We start from the raw sequence: 18,338 nt of genomic DNA on the forward strand, positions 1-18,338 counted from the left end.
GAGGGAAGTTACTTTTCCAAGTGGAGCATGATGATCCAGAAGAGATCACAACCAGATTCAAGAAGAGATTTTCAAATCTAGTTCAGCTCTTAGGAGCATGGGCCTCATTTTTCTCATACTGTGATAGGGTAATCACAACATGGAACCAAGCCACAGTATTCTGGATCTCCCTGATCAACTCTGGTTGCCAAATCCTAGGCTGGGAACTTAATTATTTCAATTCCTCCTCACAGAACTCAAGCTCAAGAAACGAGGACTCAGAGAATCTAAGGAACTTGTGTTAAGTAAGTCAGCTAATAAGTAGCTATGCCTGAATTGAAACCCATGCCTAACCTCAGAGGAGAAGTAGATTAACATTAATACAGATTATAACCAGATAAAATATAGGCCAATTTTGGCTTATATATACCAAGAAAAGGCTTGAGTGCAAGGGTAAACATTAACAAAGACTAAAAACACAATTAAGATGAAGAACAAGCTGCCTTAAGAATGGGAAGCTAACAACACGAGGGTCCTAGGGTAATGGACAAGACAGGTGATAGGATACCCCGTACCAGCCCCTGTTCACTACATTCTTTTCTGTCTTTCCTCTTCAACCTCTCTCCTCTTTCCTAATTTACCATCTCTTCCTTTTCCTATATCCCTTTTTTTTTTCCTTTTTACACTGTAATGTAGCAAAGCATATGAACTTCACATTCAGATAACCTGTGTTCAAATCTAAAACTCATTTCTTATTGTGTGACTTTGGGCAGATCATATAGCTTCTCTAAGTCTAAATATTCTTGACTATAAAAGATATAAATTTCTTGACTATAATACCTTTTAGGCTATTGAAGGGATTAAATCAGACAGTATGTATGAAGAGATGACCTGGTCTCCTAGTAGACTGAGATTTCTTTTAACTTTGAGGGTCTGTGAGGCTTGCTGGCATACAATTTAGAAATGGACAGTCTTGGATTTGAATCCCTGCTCCACCACTTACTGGCTAAGTGATCTGGAAGTCTTGCAACCTTTATGTACCTCAATTTCCTTATCTATAAAATGAAATAAATAGGGCGCCTGGGTGGCTCAGTGGGTTAAAGCCTCTGCCTTCGGCTCAGGTCATGATCTCAGAGTCCTGGGATAGAGGCCCGCATCAGGCTCTCTGCTCGGCAGGGAGCCTGCTTCCTCCTCTCTCTCTGCCTGCATCTCTGCCTACTTGTGATCTCTGTCTGTCAAATAAATAAATAAAATCTTTAAAAAAAAAAAAAAGAAATAGTAAGGACTTAAAGGTTTGTGAGATGATCAAATGAAACAATAAATATTTAGAATCTATAGATATTTAACCATATATTAACAAAGAAACCTGCCTCTCAGTAGAACTAAGAGTAGCTGACTTGTTCTCCAGAGGCCCATGTTTGTGGATGCCTAATTTATGAATCGAGTGTGTCACCACTAAGGACTGGCAAATGTTATAGCACTAAGAAATGCTAATCTTGAACCTATCTTCTAGAAGGAGGCTGTAAAATAAATATAAAAAGAAGGAGGTAGAATGGTACAGTGCAATGAAAAGACCACCACAGGGAGCATGGGTCCAGGCTCGCTTGGGCATTAACTGCCTGTATAATGCCATATAAGTCAAACAGCTTATATATCTGGTACCTGGAACCTGAGGGTAATGGAAAAATTTTTTTATGTTCCTGATTCAGATTGCCACTGCCATTTAGTGGGAAGAGGCCAGAGATGCTGGTAAATACACTACAGTGCACAGGACAGATGCCCACAGCAAAGAATTACCTGGTCAAAATATGAATAACAATATCAAAATATCAATAGGCTGAGAAGCCCTGGCCTAGATGTGACTCTAAGTTCCCTTCGAGCTCTAACATTCTAAGAGACTCTGAGGCAGAACTGACACCAAACAGATGACATTCCTGCTAATATCTATCAAGCAATGGCTTATGACGTTGCTCAAAATCCCCCTACAGCCAGTGGAGGAAAACTTTCTCTCCAATATGTGAATATTCTGAAATCAGTGCCATATTTTTGAGAGTGAGGACAGTCTTTCCCCACAACGGAAGAAACCCAGAGGTTTCTTGGATGGCTGGGTGGCTCAGTCAGCTAAGCAGCTGCCTTAGCCTCAGGTCATGGTCCCAGGGTCTTGGGATTGAGTCCTGTATTGGGCTCCCTGCTCAGCAGGGGGCCTGCTTCTCCCTCCACCTGCTGTTCTTGTTTGTGCGCTCTCTCGCTCTCTCTCTAACAAATAATTTTAAAAATCTTTTTTAAAAATTTGATTAAAAAAGGAAGAAACCCAGTGATGAAGGGGGCACAATCCTCCAGGGACTTTGTCCCTTGTTCTTTGCAGTTAGAATCCATGCTTCCAAAGCCATAAGTTCCTTCTGGCCAAGAAGCTGATTTAAGTAGCTCTGAATCAAGGTCAGAATAAGATAATACACACAACAGTATACGTGAATCTCAAATACATCATGCTTACTGAAATAAGCCAGATTCAAAAGGCTACATGCTATTTTATTACGTTTACATGATATTTGGGATTAGACAAAACTGTAGGGACAGAAAACAGATTAGCAGTTGCCAGGTGCTGGGGGTAAGGATAACAATTTGACTGCAAAGGGACATGAAGGAATTTGGGGAATGATGCACTGTTTTATATACTGATTATAGCTACAAAACTGTCAAAATTCATGAAACTGTACACTGTACACTAAAAATGTGAATTCTACTATATCTAAATTATACTTCAATAAAACTGCCCCCGGGGCCCGGTTGGCTCAGTTGTTAAAGGGTCTGCTTTGTTTTTTTTTTTTTTTTTTAAAGATTTTATTTATTTATTTCACAGACAGAGATCACAAGCAGGCAGAGAAGCAGGCAGAGAGAGAGGAGGAAGCAGGCTCCCTGCCGAGCAGAGAGCCCGATGCGGGCCTCTATCCCAGGACCCTGGGATCACGACCTGAGCCGAAGGTAGAGGCTTTAACCCACTGAGCCACCCAGGTGCCCAAAGTGTCTGCTTTTGACTTGGGTTGTGATCCCAGGGTCCCACATCAGGCTCTCTGCTCAGTGGGGAGCCTGCTTCTCCCTCCCCCTCTGTCTACTCTGCCTGCTTGTGCTCTCTGTTAAATGAATAAATAAAATTTTTTAAAAAACTGACCCCTCTTACCCACACCCCCCAAATATGACCACAAATACTACAGAGAAGATTGTTAGGAGAGGTTGAACTGGATGACATAAAAATTCTTTCCACCCCACGTCCTGTGGTTTTATTACAGTCTGCCTCTCCGTTCCTGGTGACCTCAGGTTTAAGTCTGGGCTCCAATTTCGGTGTTAAAGCAATGAGTCCTGCCATCATTCAGGGATCTCTGGCCCTACTTAAGCTTGTGACAGAGGCTCCTTTCCTGCTGTCTCCTATCTTAACCCCCCTTGTGACTGATGAAGGCCTTAGACAATTAATAAACAAGTGAGAATAAACCTCAGGGGTCAGTGGTTTTATCTCTCTGCACAGGCTTCCTGTTTAAATCCCATTTGGTCTTTCCACTAAACTCCAAATCAGGCAACAACATAAGAATCATATTTATGAACTCCCCTCCACTATGGACTTTTGGGCTTTCCACTACATTATTTTTTACACACTTAAGCTATATAAATGTAAAATGTGAGCCTCACATCAAAATTATACCAAGTTTTTTGAGATATATATAGATATGTAGTTTTGTTTACAAACATTATTGACCCAGATTATTGATCTATCAAATGTTACACAAAAGAGTTTTAACTTTTCTTGTATCCAGAATAGCCCTGGTGTGCCTACGTAGCTCATAGTTGGTTAAGTGGTGGAATCTTCTTAAAAATGTATTTATTTATTTTCTGGAGAGAGAGAGTACACGAGTGGGGGAGCAGCAGGCTCCCTATGGGACTCAATCCCAGGACCCTGGGATCATGACCTAAGCAGAAGGCAGATGCTTAACCAACTGAGCCACCCAGGCATCCCAAATGGTAGACTCGTGATTTCAGCTCAGGTCATCATCTCAGGGCCCTGCGACTGAGCCCCACATCAGACTCCCCACTCTGCAGGGTGTCTGCTCCAGGATTCTCTCTTTGCCCCTCCCACCATGCATGCACATACCCGCTCTCTCTCTCCCTTCCTCTCTCTAAAACAAATAAATAAATCTTAAAAAAGAAAAAGAGACTAGCCCGAGGTATGCTGTGGCCAGGGAGGACTGAAATAGCCATCAGACTGCTCACACTTTCTACGAATAAAGACTGCTATCTTCTATGACACATATATAGTCACAACTATGCTGGGAAGGCCTTGGCTTGTCCTCTCAATCCTCAGCACATCAACAGAGTTCACCTCTATTGCCAGACTAGCCAACTAAGCCTTTTATGCTCAGCCTAGGACCATAAGAACAAGCCTAAGGCTCAAAGATACTAGCCTCTAGGATTCCTGGGCCCTTCTGCTGTATATAACACGGGCCAACTTTGAGGTGAACCCATTTACCTGCCATTGGAGAAGATCACTAACTGAACTAACTTGTACCCTCCTGAATCATGCTGAGGCCCAAGACTAAATGGACACTAGCCAACTTCTATGCCCTAGAGAAGCACTCTTTTCTCATCCCCTTTGTTCTTTCTGCAATTGATGGCCTCTCACTATTATTTCTCAGATCAAAACATAATTAATTTTTTTAAGATTTTATTTATTTATTTGACAGAAAGAGATCACAAGTAGGCAGAGTGACAGGCAGACTCCCCGCCGAGCAGCGAGCCTGACACCCAGGGCGGGGGGCGGGGGCTGGATCCCAGGATCCTGGGATCATGATCTGAGCTGAAGGCAGAGGCTTTAACCCACTGAGCCGCCCAGGTACCCCAAAACATTATTAATTTCTGACCAAACTATTAAAATAAGAAATTGCCAGGCCCCAATTCCACATCAATTTCCTAATAATTATCCAGTTATAGGGCACTAAGGAGAATGAAGGAAAATGACATTACCACATCCTGAGATGCATACTGAGGATCCTCTGGGTTGACCGACCAGTAGCAGTAATCAAAGCCAAATGCCACAACCTTCTCCCGGGAGTCTCCAAAGCCATCTGGTCGATTGTCCACCTAAAATCAAACATAGAATACAGTCCTCTCTATCATAATGTCAGAATCTAGCCAGTGCCACTTGATTCCTCCCTGCTATACCTAGGGAGACCCTGAATGGTCTTGAGAATCTTTATGTTATCTACCTGAAAAAGAAAAAAGTAAACTCTGTCCTTGCATCATCAAATAAAAGCTCCAGAGAATTAAATTTGTCTCTCATACTGTCACCTATCTGCCTACATATGAACCAAGCATAGAACAGCTTAGGAGGGAAAGCCTTTCCCTCTCTGAGCATCTTCTTAACACTATCATTTCTTTCTCCAAGTATTTCTGTAAAGGATACCAGTTGTACATGAGTCATTCTGACCCAGCAATCTAGGGCTTTCAGAGAGGTCCCTGGGTATTCACCCCCAGTACATTAGAAAGCACACTGGATAGAAGAACGAGGACCAACCCAACTGCCCAGGGAAGATGAGGACACATTCAGAGCTTGGAACCACACTGACATCCAGGTAGTGGGGAGAATGGTATTACTGCCACAAATGTTTTATCTTATTCTTTAATATTTAGACTCTAGACAGGGATAGACAAACCCTAGCACTAGCTGCCATAAACTACAGTAGAAAGAGGCTGTCAACTATCATATGATCTCCCTGATATGAGGAAGTGGAAATGCAATGTGGGGAGTTTGGGGGGTAGGAAAAGAATAAATGAAACAAGATGGGATCGGGAGGGAGACAAACAGTAAGAGACTCTTAATCTCACAAAACAAACCGAGGGTTGCAGGGGGGTGGGGTGGATAAGAAGAGGGTGGTGGGGTTAGGACATTGGGGAGGGTATGTGCTACGGTGAGTAAACCGGGCGATTCACAGACCTGTACCCCTAGGGCTAATAATACATTATATGTTTATTAAAAAATTTAAAAATTATTTAAAAAAAAAGAAAGAAAGAGGCTGTCAGAATGACTAAGAAATTCTTAGGGGATAACTGAACTCAAGGAAGTAAGCAGCTAAGTAGGTCTGCAGGTGACAGATTAGAGTTCAATCTTGGCTAGGATTTATTCTTAAAAAACCAAAACTCTCAACTCTCAGAACAAAGCCCTTGAAGTATGTAAGCAACAGAGATATAAATAGGAGACAGTAGAGAATAAAAGGTCTTTTGTCCCTGGGGAGCACCTATTGAAAGTTTGGAAGGTCCCATTCTCTTTTAGCAGAGAGCTGCTGACAAAAGGAAATATCACATCACAGGGGTGGGCATGGCTTGTAGACCTGGGGTCCAGATAACCCTTGCTCCTACAAGTCAGCTTCCTTAGCTCTGGGAATGCTGAGTACCACCCGCAAGCTGTCTACAGCAGCAGGTACAAGGTCAGTTTCCCTGTCTCGCTCCATCCCCCAAAGCCCATATAGAAAGAACCCCTTCCACTTCTGCTGCTCTGGTAAATGGAGGAACGGACAGAGGAAATTAGCCCTGGGGGGTGATGGGTGGAGGAGGAAGTTCCCAGTGTTTGTCCACTTGTGACTCAAAGGTCAGTCAGATCTGTGAAAGAAGATCTACAGCAAGATTCAGGACAGCAACTGACTCCCTTCGGGGAGCTAATGCATACTAAAATCTAGTAATGCTTCTGGATTAAGTGGTATCAAATGAGAGGCTTGGGACAAAGTCTAACTGGTGGTCTGGTGAGTTAAATATACCCATGGAAGTGACTTACACTAGCCATGACGCTCATAAGCAGTAAGCGACCAGTTTCCAAACAGCTGCACCCTGTCTGACAGAACTTGGCCTATAGTGACCACAGTCCCTATACTTCTTTCCTGCTTTATTTTTATACTTGCTTTGTATAAAACTCTCCCTTCTCCCAAACCCCCACCTTAAACCCATTCACACACACACATCTTCATCCCAGAAGCCCCTGTAATAATACAAACTCCTCAGTGGAAAGAGAAAGGAAGACAATTTCAGGCTTACCTTTAAATTTCTGATTTTTGCCACTTTGCCATCAACTTCCACAATAATTCTTCCTCCTTCTTTGGTCTCCCTAGAAACAAGACCCAAGCCCATTTAAGAAGAAACATTTCTTAAAAAAAAAAAAAAAGAAAGAAAGAAAGAAAAGAAAAGGGAAGCTGAGATCAGTGCTACTGGGACAAAATGTTTCCCTACTGCTATCTCGGTAAGTAGCTGTCCCTAGCTGACATGCTTCTCTGGATCATTTGAATTTGGCCCTAAAACAGCTACAAATGACCACTACTGAGCACCCTTCATGTGCTAGGCATTGTATTAGTACAGTACATATTATACTTCATCTTATGCAATCTTCCCACTAACATACTCTCCTGACATGGTTTCCTACCATATCTTCATTTTTTCAGATGGAAGACTGAACCTGAGAGAAATTATATGACTTGTCCAAGGTCACACATCAAGCAGTGGCAGAACTGAGATTTAAACCCAGATCTGTCTGACCACAAAGCCTGGGCTCTTAACCATATCCTTAGAAATCAGGCTTGAAATTCTGGAGAGTATCTTTTGCTCAATGCACAAGGCATCCCTCTCACTTTCTCTGGGATTTTGAGCATGGAGAATAATGAAAAAGGTTTTGGAGTCCTCTCTGTTGACATACTGAGAACATATTTCCCAAATCCTTTCATCTTCCTAAATTGGAATGAGAGCCAAGATTCTCAAGAATTTTCCTATGCAGCAGTTATGCAGTAACTGTTAACAACTAACCAACCCCTAAATTTACTTTAAGGGGCTTAATCCAAGTGACCCATAAACCTGAAGCCCTAAATGAGCAGAATTACTCCATTCTATAGATGAAATCTTTTCTCATACATAAAAACCTTTAGCTAAGATGCTCAAGCCAGGATGTTGAGACAAGAATTAAGTCAACAGCATTTCCTCCACAACAGTGAAAGTAATCAATTAAATTATTCCTAGCCTGGGAACTTAAAGTTAAGAAAATATGTTCTGTCTCATTTTTATCCTTCCTCATGGTTCCCAGGATGTAATCTTGAGAATCTGGGGAAGGGAAGACACCACTAAGTGAGTCTGGGATAAAGCCCAGGATAGGAAATTTCCCTCTCCCATGTAATAACATTTGTTACTTAAACTTCCTCAAGGCCCTAATGCTTTTTATTTCACATTTCATGCTACATAGTATTTAAGGCAGCAGAGATATTCTTAGGCCTTCAGGATCATAAACCACACCCCCGCCGCCACACAAACCTCCACAATTCTTTTTTTTTTTTTTAAGATTTTATTTATTTATTTGACAGACAGAGATCACAAGTAGGCAGAAAGAGAGGAGGAAGCAGGCTCCCTGCTGAGCAGAAAGCCCGATGCAGGACTCGATCCCGGGACCCCGAGATCATGACCTGGGCCAAAGGCAGCGGCTTAACCCACTGAGCCACCCAGGCGCCCAAACCTCCACAATTCTAAAGAAAATCTTTCATTTTTGCTGTTATCATTTTACAAGGTAACATTTTTTTTCCTTTCTCCATTGTAAGGTAGACTTTCTTAACCCTCCTTCCCTTATAAAAGTAATACACAGATTGTTGTAAATTTGGACAATAAATAAGAAAAAATGATGCTGGGGCACCTGGGTGGTTCAGTGGGTTAAAGCCTCTGCCTTCAGCTCAGGTCATGATCCCAGGGTCCTGGGATCCAGCTCCACATCGGGCTCTCTGCTCAGCAGGGAGCCTGCTTCCTCCTCTCTCTCTGCCGCCCTCTCTGCCTACTTGTGATTCCAAGCTATTCTAAAAGAAAGTGGGGGAGAATTAAAATTGAGCAGAACAGAAAGAAAGGGCACCAACCTCAACTGTGGAGCTGGCCGCAGAGAGTTCAATGAAAGTCTGTGGAGATGGAGCCTACACATGGCAGAGTGGCACTACTACTACTTGCCCCTGGGTCCTAAATTCTACCAACAGGCATTCATTCCTTAAGATGAATTTCCCTTTGCACAGGGATAAATCCTCAGTTATACACTTACTCCTAGAACAATGTTTCTCAAAGCATGGTCCACAGGCTACCTTTATCAGAATTACATGAGATGGTGGGGTTTATTAATTCAAATTCCTGTTAACAGGTTGCATTATGGGGGGGGTGGTAAAAAACCAAAACAAAACCAAGTTGCATTATAACAAACTCTCTAGGTGGATTGTACACATACTATAATTTGAGAATCACTGTTCTAGAAGGGAAAATAAGACATGACCACTTATTATCTATTCCTTGTAAAACTTAAAAAATATAAGTAGAAAGCTAAGTATAAGCAGTAATAAAAATAGTTAAAAAGTATACAGTTAACATTTTATTGTACACTTAAAATGAGCCAAGTCCTAAGTATTTTTAATGTATTATTTCTTTTAATCTTCATAAAAAACCACTGAAGTAGCTATCCTATATTTAGCTATCCTATATTTGATTCAAAACACACACACACACACACTCCACATAAAGGGGATATAGAATTTGAACAGTAAATTTTGACAGGGCAGTGGGGAGTGTTCCAAAGTCTACAATACTGGAAGAAGAGAACATGTTCTGTTAATGATTAATGATTTTGGATAGACAAGGGACAGCATCATATAATGAGCTATCAACTTTCTAACCATGGGAAACTATGAGGAGTAGGAAGGGAATCAAAACCATGCCCCACATTATCATTTTACTGATGGTCAGTTCTAGTTCTTCTAGGCAAATAGGCATTTGATCAAGCAGTACAACTTTTCTGTAATCTCAGGAAGGAGCAGCTTGGTCTACTGAATAGAAACTTGGCTTTACCAACTTTAACCCTTAAACAAGATCATTTTCCTCATCTGGAAAAACGAAAAATGTAAGTTTAGACCAGATGATCTCTAAGATTTCTTCCCAAGCACAACATCAGATCCAATGATTAACTGAATCTGTGCCAATAACTTACTTGAAGGTTGAACAAACCATGTAATTAGCAGAGTGCCTACATTTGGATAAGCTTCAGCAAAGATGGTGGAAGTTAATAAACCCTGGAGTACAGCTGCATCTCTGCAGGATTCTCTGAGGAGAGAAGAGTGGTCTCCACTTCTTAACTGGGGGAGGGAGGATGTTGGTGGTCACACTGTGTTTATCCATATTTGCTCCTGAATCTTCAGCCTGGTAATAACCTACTCACACCTGGTATCTGCAGTACTGGCATCCTACCTCTTGATGCTTAAGTATCTTAACCTGACTGAAAGTAAATAAGCTTTTGTGCCCTTCTTTTCCACTCACTTTTGTTTGATGAGATAAATTACTCTCTACTGTGACTCCAAGTAACTCAGGTTCAAAAGCATTTTCCTAACCTAATCCACACTATTATAAATTCCTAGCTCTCAAGGAATTGGGAAGTTACTGTCAGGAGAGGCCAAGGAAGGTAATTATCCTGAGAACCCTAAAAGAACAGTTTTGCAAAAAGAAGTCCTGCTTAGTGGCTACCTCCAAGGTAGCATACTCCTATGAAAACTTTTCAACCCTAAGTAACCACATCCAGTAATGTAGAAGCCAGATGTCATAAGCCACTTATCAATCTAAACACAGTAGTTCGGGCATGTGCTGCTTTCCTTCTTTCTCCATGTATCTCTTTCATCTTTTTTCTACTTTCTTTTCTGTTCTTCTGTTTCTTTCCTCATCCAATTGTTCTCCTCATTACTGTCAGTTGCATAACTTTTCAAAGTGAATCACCACGATATCAGGGACAAATATAATCCCTACTAGTACCAATTTTGTTATGGAAGACAATGCATTTTTTGATCCTTCTGTCCAATTTTCCAGCCACCTTATGTCCTGGAAATTTTTTTTTTTTTTTGTCCTGGAAATTTTTAAACCTCCCAAATAATTCCACGGTATGTCTTCTGATCCCAGGCTACACTCTGCCAGCTTTGTGTCCTCTCACCTCCCCCTACACACCTTCTCACCAAACCACCAAAACTTTTCTAACAGCTGAAGTCCTTTATTTTCAGTGTCTTTTCTACAGAGTGCTCTCTACACCTTCTTCACCTGTCAGCAAACTCTAATAGCTCTTTAAAAAGCTGTTCTGGAGGGGCGCCTGGGTGGCTCAGTGGTTTAAGCCGCTGCCTTCGGCTCAGGTCATGATCTCAGGGTCCTGGGATCAAGCCCCACATCCGGCTCTCTGCTCAGCAGGGAGCCTGCTTCCCCCTCTCTCTCTGCCTGCCTCTCTGCCTACTTGTGATCTCTATCAAGTAAATAAATAAAAATTAAAAAAAAAAAAAAAAAAAAAAGCTGTTCTGGAGCACCTGGCTGGCTCAGTTGTAGAGCATTCCACTCTTGAACTTGGGTGGTGAGTTCAAGCCCCACATTGGACATACAGACATCAGCTCTTCCCTGACTTTCCAAACGTGAGTGGAAAATCAGTGAAAAGGGGAAGAAATTATGTAGCTGGACACTGGATGCCTCAAGACCTGAGAGGTGCTGCATGAGATTCACCCATAAGGAAATGCGCACTGGCCACGCTGAGGAAACTTCCTTCTATTTCACAATATTGCTGTCGAGCGTAGGATGAAACCACGATCTCCCCGGGCCTCAATTTGGCCTCAATTTCCCCCTCACACCTTACAACCTGGCTCTCTCCACATCTCTGCAGAGAAACCCATGTGCGCCCAGGAACACGCGGAATTCTGCCTCAGTCTCCACAGGCACTCTAGAGCCACCAAGGAAAGGAGACTGATCACCCTCTCCCCGCGTACTTTCCCAGCCCTACTCAGTGAACTCACTGAGAAAGGCCCAACTCGTGCATCCAGACTTGAGCCTCTGTACCCCCAAAACTGCTCACAGGACTCCAGGAACACGGACACGGCGCACCCCACCCCTGACGCAATCCAGGAACCGCTATACCCCAGGACACGACCTGAAAGCTCTAACAGAGGCTTTGTGCCGATAGTCCTTTAAGGTTTCCGGACCCTGGCCCCGTGGGCCACTTTGTGTCTGACTTCCCCGCGCCAGAATCACTTAAGGGAGAGGCGGAGACCTCGCCCTCCTCTCAGCTCATTTGACGCCTCAGGCTCCCTCTCCCTCCCCAACTCACCTCTTGCTGAGGGGCCGGACCCTCACGGCCACCCGCACATTCGCCATCCCTCGGCCACCACCCAAGCAACAAGTCCGCCCAGTGGCAGCACCCCCGGTCCCAAGCCCAAGCCCAACCCTACCCCGCCCGCCCCACGCGCCTCACGGGACGGCCCCGCCCATGCGCGCGCCTAGGGCCAGCGTGGGTGGTGTCTGCCGTGTCTCAGCCAATCCTGAGCCCGATGGGCGGGAAGTCGCGCGGCCCGGCCCGGCTAGCCGGGCCCGCCTCTCTCCGCCCCGCCCCGCCCCTCCCCGCCCACGCACCTCCCGGTCGGCCCCGCCCAAGTGCTCCTCTTTTCCATGGGGGCGGTGCCCAAGGTCCCTCAGCCAATCCTGAGCCTTATGGCCGAGAGGGCGCCAGTCCCCGCGGGGTGCGGCCAAGTCCCACCTACCAAGAGCTAGCTTTTGTTCTCGGACAACACTAAACAGGGTCAAGTAAACACGTTTAAGTTTCGGTTAAGGTGAAATTTACAACGGAATTTGCTAAATACTTGTATTCGCTGCGTTGGCCTGAGTTGCCAATTCTGTGGTTAAATTTTAGGGGCAGAAATGAGACGGGGAACACCAGTGTTTTTGCAGTTACCAGAAAAGAGCAAGTGTCTCTTTGAAGAGGCACTTGGAGTGTGGAGAAGTTTAAAGTGCTCCAAGCTTCTCTTGATTGTGATGGAACTTCAGGGCCACTCTAGCAGTGTTTGTGATCGTGAAGAGAATGCTGTCAGTCAGAAATAGTTCATTAGTTCATCCAAGAAATAACTTGAGTACCTACCGAGACTCAAGTGCTGTTTTACACAGCCCAAGTCTTCATGGAAATTAGAATCTACATGGAAGGGAAAGAGGCAATAAATATAATTTGTCGGGATGCCTGGGTGGCTCGATTGGGTGGCTGCCTTCAGCTCAGGTCATGATTCTGGGATCCTGTGATCCAGTCCTGCATTGGGCTCCTTGGTCAGCGGGGAGCCTCTGCCTGCCGCTCCCCAACCCCCCACCCCGCTCATGCTTTCTCTCTGGTAAATAAATGAATAAATAAATAAATAAGACCTTTAAATATATACATATATAATTTGTCAAGTGATGCTAAATGCAATTTTTTTTTTAAAGCAGCATAAGATACAGTAATGGTTTGGGGTGTGTAAAGGGAAAGGTGCTTATTTTATATAGGATCTTTAGGAAAAGTCTCACTGAGAAGGTTATGCTTGACTAGATTTGAAGAAAGTGAGGGAGGAAGCTGTGCAGGTATTCAGTTATTTAATAAATATTTTCTAAGTAAGCACCGATTATGACAGGCTTTGTTCTAAGCAGGAGGGACGTAAGCAGCGAAGAAAACAGGCAAACCTCTGACCTCATGAAGCTTGGCGAGAGAAATTCAGAATAAGCAAAACAATTTGAGTAATATGTATATCAGATAAGCTAAGGAGAAAAAAGATAAAGCAGGAGAGGGGATAGAGAGTGAGTGGAGAGGGTGTTGAAATTTTAAATATGGCCAGGTTAGTCTTTGCTGATTAAGTGACACAAGAAAAATCTGAAGGATGTGAAAGAAAGATTCCTGCAGTAATCTGGAAGGACAACTCCAGACACAGGGAACGGCCAATGTGAGGGCCCTGAACTGGGAGGAAGTCTGGAAAATAAGAAGAACAATAAATTCAGGAGTGACAGAATGAAATAAAAGAGGAGGAGGGAGTCATGGAGGTAACATGAAGCCACCATAAAGTCTTTGGATTTTATTCTAGGTGACTTGGAAAACTACTGGTAAGCTTTTTTTTTTTTTTTTTAAGAATACATCTTTTTTTTTTTTTTAAGATTTTATTTGTTTATGGTAGAGAGAATTAGCAAGAGTGGGAACACAAGCACAGGGGAGCTGGAGAGGGAGAAGCCAGCTCCCTGCTAAGCAAAGGAGCCCTACATGGGGCTTGATCCCAGGATACTGGGATCATGACCTGAGCAGAAGGCAGATGCCCAAAAACTGAGCCTCCCAGGTGCCCCCAAACTATTGGAAAGTTTTAAGAAGAAAGCAAATTATGTGATATATAACTTTAAAGGATTTCTTTGGCTGCCATTTAGAGGCTAAGTTGAGGAATGGGGAAGGATGAAAGCCCAAGAGAGACCAGTCAGGACCTTATTTTAGTACTCCAGTGACAGTGCTAGATTTATGGTGGTGCCTTTAATGTGCATCTGGAGTATTAGGATAGCTGGTTTACTATCCAGATTCACCTAGAACCCTAGTCTTACGAATGGCTTCTCTACTCACTGTAGGGAAAAAAGTATGAAGGTTCTTCAAAAAATTAAATATAGAATTGCTTTATGATCCAGCAATCCTACTTCTAGGTATGTATCCAAAGGAAATGAGATCACTATCTTGAAAATGGGGGTGCCTGAGTGGCTTAGTCTTTGGGTATCTGCCTTTTTGGTTCAGGTCATGATCCCAGCATCCTGGGATTGAGCTCTGCATAGGGCTCCCTGCTTATCGGGAGGCTGGCTTCACCCCTATCCCACTCCTCCTGCTTGTGTTCCTTCTCTCACTGTGTCTCTCTCTGTCAAATAAATAAATAAAATCTTAAAAAAAAAAAAGAAAATATATCTTCATTCCCATATTCATTGCAGCATTATTCACAATTAGCCAAGACATGGAAAAAAAATCTGTCCATCAAAATATGGATAAAGAAAATGTGGTGTGTGTATGTGTGTCTGTGTGTGTGTAACGGAATATTAGTCAGACATTAAAAGAAAGGAAATCCTGCCATTTGTGACAACATGGATGGCAATATATTAAGTGAAAGAAGTTCAGACAGAGAAAGATAAAACCTGTATGATCTCACTTATATGTGGAATCTTAAAAAACATAAAACTCCTAAAAATAGAACTAGATTTTGTGGTTCCAGCCCTTAAATATGTTGGTCAAGAACTACAAACTTCCAGATGTAAGTTCTAGGGATCTAATGTACAAAATAGTGAGTATAGTTAACAATACCATATTGTATACTTGAAAGTTGCTAAGAGGGGCCCTGGCTGGCTCAATCAGTAGAGCATGTGACTCTTGATCTCAGGGTTGTGACTTCCAGCCCCATGCTGGGTGTGGAGATTACTAAGAAAGAAAGAAAGAAAAAGAGTGGGAGGAAGAAAAATACCAGAAGAATAAATCCTAAGTGTTCTTACCACCAGGAACACAAAAAAAGTAATTATATGAGGTGATGGATATATTAACCAATCTTATTGTGGTAATCACCTCACAATATATAATCAGGGATGGCTGAGTGGCTCAGTCAGTTAAGTGGCTGCCTTCAGCTTAAGTCATAATCCCAGGGTCCTGGGATAAAGACCCACATAAAGCCCCTTGCTCAGTGGAGAGCCTACTTCTTCCTCTACTTCTGCCTGCAGCTCCCCTGCTTGTGGTCCCCCCTACTCTCTGACAAATAAATAAAATCTTTAAAAAAAAAAAAAAAAAGAAAAAATAATCATGTTGTATAACTTAAAGTTACATAGTTAAATATGAACTATATCTCAATAAAGCTGGGAAAAGCATTACAGTGTTCATATATTTCTATTTTCAGGTTGCAGAGGTTGGCACAACAATATTCTATATTTTCAAACTGTATGTATCATAAATATTTCAGTATGGGTTCTTGGGGGGTTTTGTTGTTGTTGTTGTTATTGTTGTTAGAGAGAGAGCATACAAGCAGGGGGAATGGCGGTGGCAGGCAGAAGGAGAAGCAGGCTCCCTGCTTGTCAGGGACCTGGGATCATGACCAAAGCAGGAGGCAGATGCCTAACTGACTGAGCCACCTAGATGTCCCTCAATATGGGTTTTTAAAGGGTAAATCCTTATCTTTTAAATACCATTATCACAGGGGTGCCTGGGTGGCTCAGTGGGTTAAAGCCTCTGTCTTCGGCTCAGGTCATGATCCCAGGGTCCTGGGATTGAGCCCCACATCAGGCTCTCTGCTCTGCAGGGAGCCTGCTTCCTCCTCTCTCTCTCTCTCTGCCTGCCTCTCTGTGATCTCTGTCTATCAAATAAATAAATAAAATCTTTTAAATAAATAAATACCATTATCACAACCAAGAATATTAGCTCCTTAATACCACAAATATTCAGAGTTCAAATTTCCCTTATTGTCTCATAAAACTGCTGCTGTTGGTTTTTATTTGTTTGTTTGTTTTTGTTTTTTACAATCTGTTTAAATCAGGATCCAAATAAATTGGGTTGGTATGTCTTTTAATTTTTTATTCAGTAACTTTCTTGTTCCTTTCTTTCTCTCCCTGGCATTAAGTTATTAAAACAAACAAACAAACAAACAAAGGCCATTTTCCTGTAGATTCCCCACAGACTATATTTTGCAAATTAATCCCTGTGGTGATTTCCAAGTATTTTTCCATCCTCTGTATTTTCTGTATTTGGTAGTTCAATCCAGAACCTTGATCAAATCAATCAGCACTTGTCTTTCTTTTTGTGCTATTTGCAACCACTAATAATTATCCTCTGAGCTCATTGTGGGTCATCAATTAATTAGGTGTTTGAAGGTGTGCGAAGGGATGGGGGTGGCTCCCCACACCACCAAGCAATTCTCCAACCCTAGCTGGGTGTCCTACAATTCAATTCAATTCTGATACTATCTACCCAGAGATAGCATCAGATTCCAAAAGTTAAGGGTTCAGTACCATTGGATTGCCCTCCACTTCCAATGTCAGTCACTAACCCAGGTTGTTACCTGTGCGTCAGACACATTGGCCACAGACTGGAGGTTACCACAAACCTGTCCTGTATTTAATTAATTTCTTAGAGTGGCCTTCAGATGTCAGTCAAAATGTTTAGGTTGTTACCTGTATTTCTGACATAACTGGGCATAAACCAGAAATTCCTATGAGGCCCTTGTTGGGTTCAACTGATTTGCTAGAGAAGCTCACAAAATTCAGGAAACCCATTTACTTACTAGATAATTACTTTATTACAGAGAATATTAAAGGATACAAATCAACAGCCAGATGAAGACATACACAGGGTGAGGTCCCAAAGGAACTTCTTTCCTCATTAAGTTCAGAACCCAGAATGGTGGCACATGGAAGTGTTCTGGTTTCCCATTCTGGAAGCTACTGGAGCACCATCCTTTTGGGGTTTTATGAAGGTTTCATTACAAGGGCATGACTGATTAAGTAACTGACTATTGGCAATGAATTCAACAAGACTTCTTCCTTCCCAGAGTTTAGGGAGGTGAGGAAGTTTCAACTCTCTGTTCACATGGTTGCTTCTCCTGGCAACCCTCATTCGTAGGTGGGATCAAAAAAGTCACCTCATTACCAAAACAAGTGACACCTTTAACAGTCTCATCACTTAGAAAATTCCAAGGGTTTTAGGAGTTCTATGCGAGAAATGGGGTGAAGACCATTATACATATTCCTTTTTGTAAGTCACAATGTCATAGGATTGCAGTGATGATACTCTAATTTTATCATTCTTCATTTTTTTAAAAAAGATATTATTTTTAAGTAATCTCTACACCTAACATGGGGCTCAAATTCACAACCCTGAGGTCAAGATTCACATGCTCTACTGACTAAACCAGCCAGGTGCTCCTATCATTTTTCATTTATGAGTTGAAATACTTCTTTATAGAGAAACTTTTCCTCATCAACTATTTGGTTACTCCAAGGTACAGTTTACGTTGCAAAGGCAGAACAAATGCTTGATTATTTCAATTACCAGGTTTTTTTTTTTAAGATTTTTTAAAATTTATTTATTTGACAGAGAGAGAGCACAAGCAGGCAGAGAGGCAGGCAGAGAGAGAGGAGGAAGCAGGCTCCCTGCTGAGCAGAGAGCCCGATGCGGGCCTCGATCCCAGGACCCTGAGATCATGATGTGAGCCGAAGGCAGCGGCTTAACCCACTGAGCCACCCAGGCGCCCTCAATTACCAGTTTTTAAAATAAGTTTGTTCCCTAGCACTTCCCAAAGGTGGTTAATGAGTTGTTGTCTTTAATACTATTATAAATTCATGGATTTAAGTGTATTTGATTTGCTTCAGCCTATTGTACTTACTATTATTGATACCCCAATCATCCCAACTTTGGCCAGTGGGAAACTCACTGAATTCTGACTCAGCTCCAGTAGTCTTTGATAGCTTCATTTATTTCTGATATGACAAGAAGTTCCAGGTTCATTTTCAACATTTCCCAC

General features: G+C 42.5%; 1 protein-coding gene across 5 annotated transcripts in view; it reads right to left on the reverse strand.

Annotated features, from left to right (window-relative positions):
• The window catches only part of STARD9 (StAR related lipid transfer domain containing 9), a 123,762-nt gene extending 111,539 nt beyond the window's left edge, over positions 1–12,223 (reverse strand). For all 5 annotated transcript variants that reach the window (XM_044231581.1, XM_044231580.1, XM_044231579.1 and 2 more), the window contains exons 1-3: positions 12,140–12,223; positions 7,051–7,120; positions 4,990–5,106 (exon numbers count right to left, since the gene is read on the reverse strand). In XM_044231581.1, the coding sequence (XP_044087516.1) occupies positions 4,990–5,106; positions 7,051–7,120; positions 12,140–12,186 (234 nt within the window). In that variant the 5' untranslated portion in view covers positions 12,187–12,223. The remainder of the gene's footprint in view (positions 1–4,989; positions 5,107–7,050; positions 7,121–12,139) is intronic.
• Positions 12,224–18,338: the final 6,115 nt, after the last annotated feature.

This window comes from Neovison vison, chromosome 13, assembly GCF_020171115.1.
Source record: "Neovison vison isolate M4711 chromosome 13, ASM_NN_V1, whole genome shotgun sequence".
Classification (NCBI taxonomy): Eukaryota; Metazoa; Chordata; class Mammalia; order Carnivora; family Mustelidae; genus Neogale; species Neogale vison.